At 43.8% G+C, this 14,644-nt stretch overlaps 1 protein-coding gene across 11 annotated transcripts in view; it reads left to right on the forward strand.

The window, feature by feature from the left end:
• FRYL (FRY like transcription coactivator) overlaps nucleotides 1-14,644 on the forward strand; it is a 978,233-nt gene that overhangs the window by 804,648 nt on the left and 158,941 nt on the right. For all 11 annotated transcript variants that reach the window (XM_029588005.1, XM_029588013.1, XM_029587996.1 and 8 more), the window contains 2 exons: nucleotides 12,022-12,629; nucleotides 13,715-13,812. In XM_029588005.1, the coding sequence (XP_029443865.1) occupies nucleotides 12,022-12,629; nucleotides 13,715-13,812 (706 nt within the window). The remainder of the gene's footprint in view (nucleotides 1-12,021; nucleotides 12,630-13,714; nucleotides 13,813-14,644) is intronic.

Here is a 14,644-nt window from a genome sequence, read left to right on the forward strand (position 1 = left end):
ACTTTCTTTTAACTTTAATGCATGGAAATACAAGGTGATACTTTTTATTGGACTAACATAATATAGTTCTTGACTAGCTTTTGAAAGCTATACTTTATTTTTCAAATGTATTTATCATCTTATTAATTTATTTTATTTATTTAAAATTTTTAACCCACTAATCAAAGGGTTCTCAACGTAGTACATATACCCATAGCCTTCTAGGTAAGTTAAAATGAAACAAGCAACATCATATAAAGACACAACATATGGCAAATTTTATGAAACAAACATCAAACTATTTAAAAAATATATACTTTAGCATGTAAAACTAAAAGTATAATACTTCCCTAACCACTTTTTCATATCCAAACAAAATGAGCAGGTATAGGCAGAGCATGATGAACCTTCTAATTTTTGGGGAATCTGATGGAGTACTGGCTCCCAAACGTTAGTCAAGAAATGTATTATGTTAGTCCAGTAATAAGGTATTGTCTTCCTTTTTTTTTTGTTTATTAACCTTTGTTTCTCCATGAACGCTCAGGTAAAGTCAGCCACACAAAGTGAATCACAACATCTGATGGTGGCAAGTCTGAAAAAGGTCTCTCAGAGCTCAGAAAGACTTAAATGGTCTTCCAGAGCATGTGTGGACCTTCAAGTGCACCTGTCTACATTTTGAGTCTCCTACAATAAATAAATAGAATTGTGTGTTCAAAACTGAGTTTGAGCTAGCTTCAGTCCTCTTCATGATTGCAGAAAAAACAGGATTCAAGAGATGTCCTTGCTGCACCCAAAAGATGTCTTCACAAGTGAACATGATTGGTGTGTAAGGTGCCTATGTGACAAATTATGCCACCTATGCACACATGTCCCCCAGGGTAGAAAGTCAAGGAGCCATGTGCTTTGAGACTTTTTGGAGTCCCCTCAGGGTTCAAGAAGAAGCTATCTTCAGCTGAGGGACCTTTGTCTAAACTGAAAAAAGGGTCCCTCTCATGCTTGGTGCCATGATTTAGCACAGTCTAAGCATAGGTGCCATTCCCCTTTTGGTAAAGAGAGAAGTAAGTTGTGTTCTTCTGCTCTGAGAGATACTGGAGCCATACCAACAAAATTCATCGATGCAGATGAAGACAAGAATTCCACTTTGGCACATGGTAAGAGCTGACATGGAGACAGACACTATCAACTAAATCTTCTTGGCATAGATATTCCACCAGCAACATTTATTTATTTAAGATCTTTTAATATACCGCTGTTCGTGAGACACATCACACCGGTTTACAATTAACTCAGGAAAGGAGGAATTACAATGAAGAGGAGCAGGGAGTGGGAGCAGGCGAGAAAAGGGGAAGAGGGAGCGGGAAGGAGAAAGAGAGTAAAAAGGGCAGAAGTAAAAAGAAGAAAGGAGCAACCATAATAGCATAGGTAACTTATTTACAACATTTCTTTAAATTACATCCACTAGCACAGGTCCTAGAGACTTATCAGTGCACAAAGCGTTTTGACACCGAGACATTTCTATTCATGCTAAACAAAACATATGGAACCTGTATCTGCACAATGAAAAATTTTTCTTCAAGGACATGCAGGATGGTAGTTCCCATGCATGGTTGACATCAGCAGATGGAGCCCAGCACGGAAAACATCTGTCAGATTTTCCAGAACTTTGACTTGGCATAGTGAGCATGCCCAATACCATGCATCCACGCGGGGTCCCTCTTCAGTTTGTTTTTTTCCACGGAGCTGTTACATCACAATTTGAGTGAGCTCTTGAATTTTTTCTCAAAAATTGCGGAAAACTTTTTCCCCCAATTTTTTTTTTCTTTTGAGTTTTTGCGTTACATCGATGCCAGGTCCCTTTTGGTTACTCCCGTAGCCTCCTCAGCTAGGTTTCTCAGCATTTTGAGTAAGTTTTCTTTCACATCAACCTCCCCCGTGACGGCGGTGCCTCAGTGCCTGCCAGTTGTCGTAGCATGCCGCCATCGTCATTTTTGCATCCCTCTTTTTTTTTTGTTTCTGTCATGGCCACAACCAGTTTTCGTCTATGCCCCCCCCGGTACCCGAGAGCCATGTCTATCATGAATCCCCATGATATATTTGTTCTTTGCCTGGGGGCATCACATAATGTTCGGGGTTGCCGCAAGTGCACCCAAATGACCCCAAAGGGACGTTGTGCCTGACTCAACAAGATGGAGAAAGTCTTCGTGTCGGGGAAATCCAAGCCATCGACTTCGGCATCAGCGGCGTCAGCATTGATGGACACCACGCCATTGACATCAGTGGAATCGTTGGTTAAGTTGATGCTGCTGGTAGATGGGGCACTGGAGACTGGCCACGCTTAGTCTCCTTCAGGTCAAGGAGGTCGGGTTCCTCAGCTTTGACCTCGGGACCGGGGAAAAGACCAGGCTGAGCACCGAGGGAAGCCGAGGAAGCATAGACACTGGACGCCTTCAGTGCATAGTGCTGGGCACGGGGATGCATCAGCTCATGCCATGATACCCCTAAAGTGACCCTCGTGGCAAGGAGCGCCCATCCTCCATCTATGCTGGTGGTCCATGATGGTCTCCACCATTCCTGGTGCCAGTCACTGATCCACCTTGGGGATCCAAGGAAGATCTGGCTACCCCTCCTTCCTCCCAGTTAGTGTTGGCTTCGACAACTTTCGAGGAGGCGCTAGAGCATCGCGTCCAGCTAGCGGTGAAGCGGGCACTGCAAAGCATCGGTCCTGTGGCACGGACGCCAATCCTGTCCGCTTTGGAACCACTGTTGGAACAGCTCAATGTGCTCATTGATGTGTTACCAAACTTGCTGGCATCGATTCTCGAGAGGACATCAATGCCTGGCGGGGCACCAATGCTTCCCTTGACCGATACGGTGGTAATTGCCAGTTCCTCTGAGGAGGTATCTCCACCTAGGCCGGCAGAGATGTCGCAGCCTGCTGCCCCCCATCCAGCTTTGCCAGGGCCTGCATTTCTGGACAAAGGCCAAGCACCTAGGGCCCCATCCTCGGTTGATTGCAGTGAGGATGAAGGTCCCTATGATCCTTGGGGGATGGTACTGTGGAATCCTCCTCTGAGGGTTCGGAAGTTCTACCCTCAGAACAGTCTTCTCTAGAAGAGCGAAGGAGGTCCTCGTGGGAGACTTATCATTCACAGGTTTTGTGTGGGTAATGGCGGAAACCATTCCATTTCAGTTATTGATGGAGGAAGATGCCAGGCACAAGATGCTGGAGATCCTCCAGTTTGTGGAACATCCTAAGGAAATCGTGGAAGGTCTAGTGCATGATATCCTTCAGGAGCTGCTGGTGAGGATATGGGAATACCCTCTCACAGTACCTTTATTTAACAGGAAGTTGGACAGGGTCTACCTCATCCAGAAGGCTACCAGATTTGGTAAGCGTCAGCTGCCCCACCAATTGGTGGTCGTTGAATTTGCCCTTAAGAGGGAGAAGTACTCTAAGACCCGTTCCTCTGTGCCCCGGAGGAAGGACCACAGGGTGTTAGATGCTTTTGGGAGGAAAGTTTACCAGGCAGCCATGCTTATTGCCAACATTGCCTCCTATCAGCTCTACATGAGCCAGTACTCACGAAACCTCAGGAAGCAGGTGTAGGAGATAGCTAAGCAGCTGCCTCAGCAGCAGGATTTCCTCCAGTTGTTGGTGCATAAGGGCCTGGAGTGCGGAAAACACAAGGTCCATGCGATTTTCGATGTTTTCAACATGGCAGCGACTGCCTGTGCAGGGGGAATCGGCGCCCACAGAATGGCATGGCTGTGGGCCTCAGATCTCCATCCAGAGGTTCAGGAATGGCTCACTGATGTGCCGTATACTGAGGAAAATCTTTTTGGAGATAGGGTGAGGGACGCAGTGGCCTAGTTACAGGACCACCATGAGACCCTCCAACAGCTCTCCGCTGGCACTCTGGATCCATCCTCCTCATCCAGGAGGCAGGAGCAGAAGGAGTCTATCACCAGAGGAGGTAATATCCTCTGCCCGCTCGCTGCCATCAGCAGCATGTAAGCTCCTGCAGCTGTCCCAGGCAGCAGAGAGCTCCCAAACCCCAGCCAGCACCTCAGTCAACTCCTGGGAAGGGGTTTTGACTGAATTGGAGGGAGCATCAGCCAGTTGCCTGTACCTGAGATCCTGGATTACCTGGTCAGGGGCAGGCTGCAGTTTTTTGCGAACAGGTGGCCCAATATAACCTCGGACCTTTGGGTTCTGTCCATCGTCCATCAAGGGTACCAATTAAATCTATTGGGTGTCCTGTCAAATCACCCCTTTGCCCGTTTTGGGAGCCAGTAGTGCTTCAGGAAGTACTGCTTGTGGAACTCTCAGCCCTTTTAATGGCCAGGGCGGTCGAACCTATTCCACCAAGGCAAAGAGGGTGGGAATTCTACTCCAGGTATTTCCTGATTCCAAAGAGAACAGGAGGATTCCATCCCATCCTAGACCCTAAGGACTTGATCAAATTTCTAAAAAAAAGAAAATTTCAGGATGGTTTTCCTGGGCACCTTGATCCTCCCCTTCTGCAATACAGGGACTGGCTATGCTCCCTCGATCTTCAGAATGAGTACTCCCATGTCGAGATCTTCCCAGGTCAGAGGAAGTAGCTCTGATTTGTGGTGGGAAAACAGCACATCCAGTACAGTGTGTTGCCGTTTGGGCTAGCATCAGACCCATGTGTCTTCACAAAATGTCTGGCTGTGGTGAGGGTGCACCTCCTCAGGCTGGGAATGCATGTTTTCCCCTATCTGGATGATTGGCTGGTCAGGAGCTCATCTCAGGCAGGGGCCATTTGGTCCTTGAGCTTGACCATTCGGGTTTTGGAGTCACTAGGGTTCATCATCAACTACCTGAAGACCCATCTCAGTTTGTCACCTCATTTGGACTTTTATAGAAGCCCTGCTAGACACATCTCAGGCAAAAGCCTTCCTGCCTCATTCACAGGCTGCCACTCTTGCGTCATAACATCAGAGATCCAGGGGGAACCAGCAGGTGTCAGCATGGCATGTGTTGAGGTTGTTGGGCCACATGGTCACAACCGTTCATGTCACTCCCTTGGTATGTTTACACATTAGCAGAGCCCAATGGACTCTGAGGTCACAGTGGCACCAGGCTACGCAGAGCCTCCAGGCTTGCATCTGAGTCACCCCGTCTCTCCGGGACTCTTTGTCCTGGTGGCAAGGGATCTCTTTCTGGAGTCGTCCTACAAAAATTGTCCTAACCACGGAATCATCTACCCTGGGCTGGGGAGCTCATGTAGAGGGGCTCTGTACCCAGGGCTCTGGTCCACTCAGAAAAACTCTGTTGCCAGATCAACTTCCTGGAGCTTCAGGTTATCAGGTCGCACTCTGGGGCTTTCAGAGATTGACTCTGCAACAGAGTTGTCCTGATCCAAACAGACAACCAGGTTGCAATGTGGTATGTCATCAAGCAGGGGAGGTACAGGATTGTACCTCCTGGGTCAGGAAGCAGTCCAGATTTGGTCATGGGCCCTCTCCCACAGGATGTGCTCAGGGCAACGTATCTGGCAGGTTCAGAGAATGTGGTGGCAGACAGACCGAGTCGTGCCTTCAAACCCCACGAGTGGTCTCTGAACCAAGAGGTAGCGCATCAGATATTCTGCCTCTGGGGGAGCCCAGACATAGATCTGTTTGCATCACCCTGGAACAGGAAGGTAACTTGGTTCTGCCTCTGTCTGGGTCAGACAACAAACCAGTCTCTGATGCCCTTGCCCGTCACTGGGGCATGGGTCTTCTGTACACGTATCCTCAGATTCCCTTGCTGGTGAAGACTCGAAGCGTCTTGAGGATAGAGGGACTATGATCTTCATAACTCTTCATTGGCTGAGACAGGTCTGGTTTAGACTCCTACGGGAGTTATTCATCTAGAAACCGATCAGTCTGGAACTTCTTCAGATCTCATCATGCAAGATCAGGACAGGCTGCGGCATCCTAACATCCAGGCCTTGTCACTCGCAGACTAGATGTTGAGAGGTTAATCCTACAGCCACCTGATCTTTGTGAGGATGTCTCAGGTCCTGGTGGCTTCTTGAAAGCTTTCCACAAGAAAGTCCTACGAACTGAAGTGGAGGAGGTTTTCTGTATGGTGTGAGCAGAAGACCCTAGATTCATTCTCCTGCCCCACACAAAAACACTTTGACTACAATCTGCACCTCTCAGAAGCTGGCTTAAAGAGCAATTCCGTTAGAGTTCACCTGAGTGTGATTGACGCGTACCACCAGGTTGTGAAGGTGCGCCCATCTCTATATAGCCTATAGTTGCCTGTTTCATGTGGGGCCTGCTTCAGTTGAAGCTTCCCATAAGGCCTCCCGCTGTGTCTTGGGACCTCAACTTGTTACTAGCTCAGCTGATGAAAGCTCTATTTGAGCCGCTGTGCACCTGTGACCTGAAGTACCTGACCTGGAAGGTCATATTTTTTATGGCGGACACTTCAGTATACAGTGTCAGTGAGCTCCAGGCCTTAGTGACTTATCCACCTTCTAAGTTTTATCATGTTAAGGTGGTCTTGTGTAAGCACCTTGAGTTCCTGCCTAAGGTGGTGATGGACTTCCATCTTAACCATTCTATCGTCCTGTCAACTTTCTTTCCCAGGCCCTATTCTCACCAAGGCGAACGGGTACTGCACAGTTTGGACTACAAGCGAGCCTTAGCCTTCTGTCTGGAGCAGACAGAAGCTCATAGATGGTCCACTCAACTTTTTATTTCTTTTAATAGCAATAGGTTGAGAGTTGCTGTTGCTAAACAGACACTATCCAATTGGCTAGCAGATTGTATCTCCTTCTGTTATGCCCAGGTGGAACTGCATCTTCAGGGTCATGTCAAGGCTCATTTTGTCAGAGCCATGGCTACGTCAGTGGCCCACTTGCGAGCAGTTCCTGTGGAGATATGCAAAACTATGACGTGGCATTCTCTCCACACATTCACATCTCACTATTATCTGGATAGGGATGGCCGACATGATAGTAGGTTTGGCCAGTCTGTCCTTCAGAATCTCTTTGAGGTGTAGAACCCAACTCTCTCTGCCTAGGGCCCTTTGTTTGGGTTCAGGCTGTCTCCCTGTCTCTCACCAACAACACTGTTGTGCCCATTGGACCTGGTTGGTGTCTGTTGGGGAGCAACCTGTAGCTAGGGATTCACCCATGTGTGAGGAATACCATCCTGCTTGTCCTCAGAGAATACCTTTTACAGTTAAGCAACTCTGCTTTACCTATATCATTTCTGGTTTCAGAATAATATGACTGGAATTTATGAGGAAGTACTCAAAGTATATGCAAGACTTGCCGCCTCCTTCCTCATTGGAATAAATGTTGCCAGTTCTGGACACTGTGACTTCCATGCTGGACAGACATTCCACTATACTGCCTTATCAATGTAGAGATGAATAGATCCAGACTCAGATCCATTCTCAGTCTCATAACTCACCTTCAAGGGACAGAATAACCCTAAAGGACCCTCCCATTTTATTGTCTGAGTTATGGGAAGGTTCTGAATCATCTTATACCTCCATAATATTCCTTTCAGATAATGAGGAATCCATAGATCTTTTGTCAGCATCCTAGGATACATCTCCTCCTGAAGACCTGTCTTACTCTTAATTTTGTATAAAACATTTACAAGAGAAAGCAGAGCATTGAGAAGATGTATTTAGATTGCTCATTTACATTCAGTCACTTAGATTAGTAGTAGTTCCAAAAATCAGACTTCTTTAGGAACTTCAAGTAAGGATATAGCAAACACCTTTATAAGGAAGTTAGATTTCAAATACAGAGTTAAACTATGTCCAGGACACCAGCAGGTCCATCATCTACAAATAGCTTTAAAAAAAAAAAAAAAGCTAAACACTCTCAAACACATTCCAGCATCCCTACTCTAAAAGACAACAGGATACTGGGTAATATGGTAAAGATGGTGTTTAAAACAGCCCTGCTCAATTCTAGAATAGTGGCTCATCAATCTCATATGGTAGAATATATGCATTCCTGCCTGCAAAGACTCCAAATCCATGACAGAAACACTTGTAGTAGATAAAATGGACCAATTCATCCCAGTAATCCAAGAAGCTGAAGAATGTGGTAAACATTTAATCAGAAAGACTTGTGATGCCTATGATGTCTCCTCCAGAACTTCTGCAATAGCTATTGGGGCCAGAAGGCTGGCTCAGTTGTGTACATCTGGCATACATGAAGATATGCATGAGAAGCTTGCAGATGCACCATAGCTGAGAACCAGGACCTGAAAAGGAGCTAGGAAACAAAGGAAAGACAGCAAGACAACAGGATGTTATAGGGCAAACTTTGTGTGGACTATTAGACCAGCAAAGGTGTGTCAGGCTAGAGCTTCTTATATACAGCCCTCTACTTAAGAGACACCTAATGCTTGTACAATAGTGAGTCTCTGGAGGTGATCTCCCTAACTTTGCTTTTGATGGTTCAGAATTTCTGTGGTGCCACTGCAGGATGATCTGGTTTTGAAGACCAAGGGCCACAGGTTTGATCACTGTTGCCCCTGCAACATGCAGCAGCAATGATTGAACCGCCCTCTAGATCCAGAAAGGGGCAAAATCAGTTTTATAAGAGTCAATGCTTCTATTCAAGGAGAAAATATCAACAGTACTCTTATCAGTACCCTTGACTTCAACAGCAGCATCAGAGCAGGCCACCTACTTGAAAAAGATCACAACCTAAGCCTCTGCAAAAAATGCAGACCAAAGTTAATCCAATTTGTTTTGCTACAGTCTCCATGAATCTTCCTGATTAGCTTTTCACAGCCTTCCAGTGGTGGGAAAGCTTCAGTATTTCAAAGCAGTAAGATGTTTGATAACAGACCTTTGGATACTAAAGATTATACAGCAAGGATATGATTCAATTTCAAATATACTTTCCCTAAAACTCCTCCAGTGAGGTACTCCCTGGATACCAAACAGTTAAGTTCCTTCGGCAAGAACTGTCATCACTTCTAATAGCCAGTGCAGTTAAAACCGTTTCGGCTGCAACACAGCTAGGCAACTCTGGCCCGCAAGTGCCGCTAGACAGTCAAGTTTTCAGGCTATCTACACTGAACATTCAGGAGGTGTATTCGCATGTACTACCTCCATTGCATGTATTTCATTGTGGATATCCTGAAAACCCAACAGGCTTGCAGCACTTGAGGACTGGAATTGCCAGCCACCTGCACTTACAAGAAAGGAACTTGGGGTTTTATTCCAAATACTTGCTGATTCCAAAAAGGACAGCTGAGCTTCAACCCATCTTTGATCTGAGGAATCTCAGCAAATAAAATTCAGGATAAATTCATTGGGCGCCATCCTTCTCCCTTCTCCCTAGACCTCAAAGATGCTTACATTTCTTGATTCACAAAGGAAACTTTACATTTTACTGTAGTGAATGAACACTGCCAATATTGTGCTGTTCTGTTTGACCTTTCAGAGGCACCCAGCATTTTCACAAAATTCTTTGCTGGTGTTGCTTTTAAATTAATGTTGAACAATATTTTCAGTTTTTCCTTACTTAGACAACTGGCTCATAATAGGACATTTCCTTCAGGAAGCTCATTCATCCTACTCTTTGTACGATGAGCACTCTTCAAACCATCGGATTTCTCATCAACTTTCTCAAATCCAGCATGAATTCATCTCATGTTGTAGATTTCATAGGGGGCCCACCTGGACAAAACACAGTGAAGTTTTTCTGCCTTTGGAAAGAGCAAAAGACTTATCAAAGTTAATTCTGATGATCACTAGTCAGAAACTGTTGTTTGCATGTGTCGTCATAAAGATGTTAGGTGACATGGTAACAACAGTCCATGTTACTCTTTGCACGTTTTTATAGGAAGCAGGCTCAGTGGTGTTATTGTTTGTAAGGATATGGGTGGACCCCTGGACTCTGTGGCTGCTGACCACGCCCACGGGGGGAAGTCCCGTGAAGGGCCACAGGTCAGGCTCTGCTTTAGGACACACACACAGATCTTTTATTAAACAGTATTGAGGAGCCACCAGAGGTGGCGGTAGTGAGCAGGAAAGTAGCCCGGCTGGGCTTGTAGTCCCTCAGGCTCTGGAACAGCAATCCCACAATGGCTGTGACAGCGGTCTCTCAGAATGGAGCATAGGAGCTGAAGTAAAGGCAGGCCCTCGAGGAGCAAGTACCTGGTTCCAGGGAACAGCTCTGAGAGAAATAGATGGTAACTCACTGGATAGGCAGCAATGTCTTCCAGGCAGAAGAGAAGTCCAGGTAGCGAGTTCAGGAACATGGGCCCTCGAGGAGCGAGTACCGGTTCCAGACAGCGACCTGAAAGAGAAGAGAGAGAGGCCCCCGAGGAGCGGGTACCCCAAATAGAGTAGTCCAATAGTGGGGGCAGAGTAGCTAGGTACGAAGAGCGAATCTCATCCGTTAGGAAACCTTTGCTAACTCGACGGCTAGCAATCGCGTAGGCTATTTGTATCCGGGATACGTGACATCATCACAGGGGGATGCCCCCGAGGTTCACGCCAAAGAAGGTACTTGAAGCAGGGCCGCACGGCGCGCGCACCCTAAGGCAACTGGACAGCATGGTGGGAGGCAGCACCGACGCCGGAGAGGACAGCAGGCAAACGCCGCGGCAGCCAGACATCCGTCAACCGCAGGAGGAGTCGCCAGAGAGGTAAGGAGGGCGGAGTGGAGATGTCGGGCAGCGACAGTCGTAACAAGTGGCAACTAAAACTTCAATAGAACCAACATTTTCAACCCTTGTCTCATAAAGTGAAAATATTCAGCTCTATCATAGCATTCCTGACATGGTGACTGGGCAGTTCAACTCTTCTTAAAAAAAAAAAAATCTGCTTTTTTTTCACCCCAGTTTCACAAGATTCTAATAGATGTTTCCATCCAAGATTGGAGAGCTCATCTGAGAAACCTCTGCTCTTGGGGAATCTGGTCATAAAAAAAAATTTGCCTCGTATAAATCATCTAAAATTGAGAGCAGTCTTCAGTGCTCTCAAAGTATTCATTCCATGGTTGCAGTTCAAATTGGTTCAGATCCAAACAAGACAATCAAATAGCAATGCTTTATATCAAAAAAACAAAAGTGAATATCTTTCAATCTTTGCCTAGAGACCTTCAGGATTTGAACATGGGAATTTCCCACTGAATTTTTCTCCTAGCTACCTATCTTCTGTGAAAACAGAATCAGCAGATAGCCTAAGTCACAAACTGCAACCCCATGAATGGTCATATGTGATCACACAGTGAAGGAACTTTTCCAACTTTGGAACATTCTCCAAATAGATTGCTTCACAGCATCCCTGAATATCAAGCCTCCTACATACTGTTCCAGAAGACCAACAAAGGATAGAGTGGCTGCAGATAAATTCTCAATGCCATGGAATCAAGGACTTCTTTAGGTGTGTTCCCTAATTATTATTATTATATAAAAGACAATTCAGAAGCTAAAAAGAGAGGCGGGACAAATGATTTTGATAGCTCCCTTTTGTACGTGTCAAATCTGGTTTCTGTCTCTTCAGCATCTATCGGTCAATGATCAATAGCATTGTGGAGATTCCCTTCCTTCCTTATACAGTGCAACTGGAATTTTTTACATCCTAACCTTCAGTCTTTGGCTCTGATGGCATGGATGTTGAAGGCCAATTAGTAGTATCTATGTAGTTGTACTCTGAAGTAAAGAGAGTTTTTAGCATCAAGGAAAAAAAAGTCTATTAATCAGGTGGGTTTGGGAATGCATCCTCTTACTACTAAAAGTGAACAACAATGAATAGATCTCGCCACTAGGATCTTTTGAACAAGTCTTCCAAGAAACCTGGGTTGGCCATTATCAGACACAAGATACTGAACTCTGTTAACTATTGATCTGATCATGCATGAAATTTCTCATGTCCTTATGCACCTTCCATGGTCCAGAGCTGCCAATAGCTCTCAGCTAGTAGTACCAAAACATGTTGGAATTATGCTTATGATATAAACGTGAGTGTCTCTCATATATAAAAGAATTATGGGATATTTTATGTATTTAATATAATTGTTCTTTTTATTCTAGACCAGGATACCATGATCCTGTAATGGGAAATAAGAATGCAGCTAACTGGAAAAGCACTGGACAACTAAACCTAAGCACAAGTCCCATTAGTAGTGGTAATTATCTGGGACATTGCAGCAATGCAAGAAGTAATTCTTTGAGACTTAGTTTAATTGGTGACCGAAGAGGTGATCGACGACGGAGTAACACACTGGATATCTTGGACGGAAGGATAAACCATGGTGGTAGTCTAGCAAGGACTCGAAGCCTTTCCTCTCTGAGAGAGGGAGGACTGTCTGATGTGCAGCCCACTACTGATCCTACTAATTTGATGGCTACTATTTTTTGGATAGCAGCATCCTTGCTAGAATCAGATTATGAATATGAATACCTCCTGGCTCTCAGGCTACTCAATAAATTATTCACTCATTTACCTCTGGATAAATCCGAGAGCCGTGAGAAGATTGAAAAGATACAAAGTAAATTGAAATGGAATAATTTTCCAGGTCTTCAGCAGCTTTTTTTAAAGGGGTTTACCTCAGTTTCTACACAGGAAATGACCATTCATCTTCTCAGCAAACTCATCACTGTTTCCAAACATACCTTGGTGGATCCTTCTCAATTAGCAGGTATCATTATTAAAGTTAAAATAGCAATTGTGTCTTTATAAATGAGATGGTCTGATGACTAGTTAGTCCTCAGTATTCAGGGGCATAATCTGGAAAGAAACTGAACTATTCAGAACTGTTGCAATTACTAACATAGCAACTAAAGATAGGTTGGATACTGTCTTTTCTTGTAGCCCAGTTTAAAATAGTTTTTCAACAGTCCTAGCAAATGTCACTCTTGGCCCGATTCCATGCTTGATTATTTGCAAAATTTTATTCCCTGTCTGTGGTGGTCATTATGTTCTTTGTTGGCTGCCCTCTTTATTCACCCTTGGATTATGTTGATAATCTTTTAAGAAATAACATAATGGTAACTTGAAATTAGAAATTTTATGTAGACACAATTTTAAATATAACAAAATTAATTGTATTCTTTTAACTCCATTAAAGATTAAAAAATGATTGTATTTTGATCTTAAATCATTGTGTTTTACATAACATTACTAGAAAAACAAATAACTGTTTTGGATTACGCTTAATAGAATATGCTTGTCCAGAAATTAGAACTGAGGCAGTTTGAAAAGCCAATTTACAATTACATTTATTGAAACAGCTATTAAATAAAGAAATGAAGTGACTTAAAACATTACATACAGCTTGTCCTCTTGACCAGATAACAGCATGGTGGCCTATAACACAGAAAAATTAATGTAGTTTGGGCTAGCAAGGAGACTGTAAGGAAACCTTGGACTAGAGTTCCTGTTGTATTACTTTCCTAGAGTTTGCTGTGTGTGTCCAGGGAAGAGGAGATGTAAGAACATGGGGTAGAATAAGGATTAAAAACTAACCTAAGTATGTACAGTTTAATTATGCTTAATCTCTTCCTTGTCTTGATTGGCAGGTTGGCATTGTTGGTAACTCACAGCATTATTGCATTTATTCTTAACTGTTGTCAGTATTGCATAGTTCTTATTTTAATAAATAAACTGCTTAAGAACTTCTTATTCATTTAAATGTAGTCAGCCATGCAAAGGATGTGTCAAGGATATACATTGAGCTTAATATAAATCCAAAATGTATAACTTCACTATTCAATTTTATTTCAGGATTTCCTCTTAACATTCTGTGTTTATTGCCTCACCTAATCCAGCATTTTGATAACCCAACACAATTTTGTAAAGAAACAGCTGACAGAATAGCAAAGGTATGTAAATAGTATAAGCAAAAGACTAGTTGCTATCTACAACAATATGATTTAACAGTATCAACTTCAATTTTGCAAACTTCTTGAGCCATATAAATGGAAAAATATTAGGGATTATTAATCCCTTTGCATTTTTTCTGATACTATAAAGCATTCTGTCCAGCCAGGGAAATAGACAACTCCATTATGTTTAATGTACTCCAGTGCATTATTTTTGTATCTCTCTCAATTTAATATTATAGAGGTTACAGTGTAACCTTGAACATTTTTACATTTTGCAATCAGTGCATCAGACTTGCATGCATTTTTTTCCACTTACCAGTACACCATACTTCACACCTTTCAGGGCCAAAAATGTTTTATTGGGAGACAAAGCATATATATATATAGAGAGAGATAGAGATCCAAATATCAAATCTGAAATCCAGTTGGAAAAGTCTCTACCCCACCTTATTTATACAGATATGGGGTAGATTAAGTGGGGGGTGCATTAGGTAGGAAAAGGAAGTAGGTGCATTGAGTATAAATTGCATATATTCAGTTGAGTAAGCTAAATGCCAGTTGGATAGATGTAGTGTGGAAGTGGGCCAACCTCATGAGATTCACAGTCAAGGAGACTTCCAGTGGGCAGGTACTAGAGGATCAGTGCATGCTGTGGATTCTAAGGGAAGTCCTGGCTAATCAACCAAGCTTTGTCTTTTTTTTTTTTTTTCCCCAGAAGGTGATATAACAAGTTTCCAGGAAAAGTTCTAGAGGTATCTTGTCCCATATTTTAGGGGCAGAGCAGATGAATGCATGAAGTCTTATTCATGTTAGTCTAGCTGAAACCAGT

The sequence above is a fragment of the Rhinatrema bivittatum genome, chromosome 1 (assembly GCF_901001135.1).
Source record: "Rhinatrema bivittatum chromosome 1, aRhiBiv1.1, whole genome shotgun sequence".
Taxonomy (NCBI): domain Eukaryota; kingdom Metazoa; phylum Chordata; class Amphibia; order Gymnophiona; family Rhinatrematidae; genus Rhinatrema; species Rhinatrema bivittatum.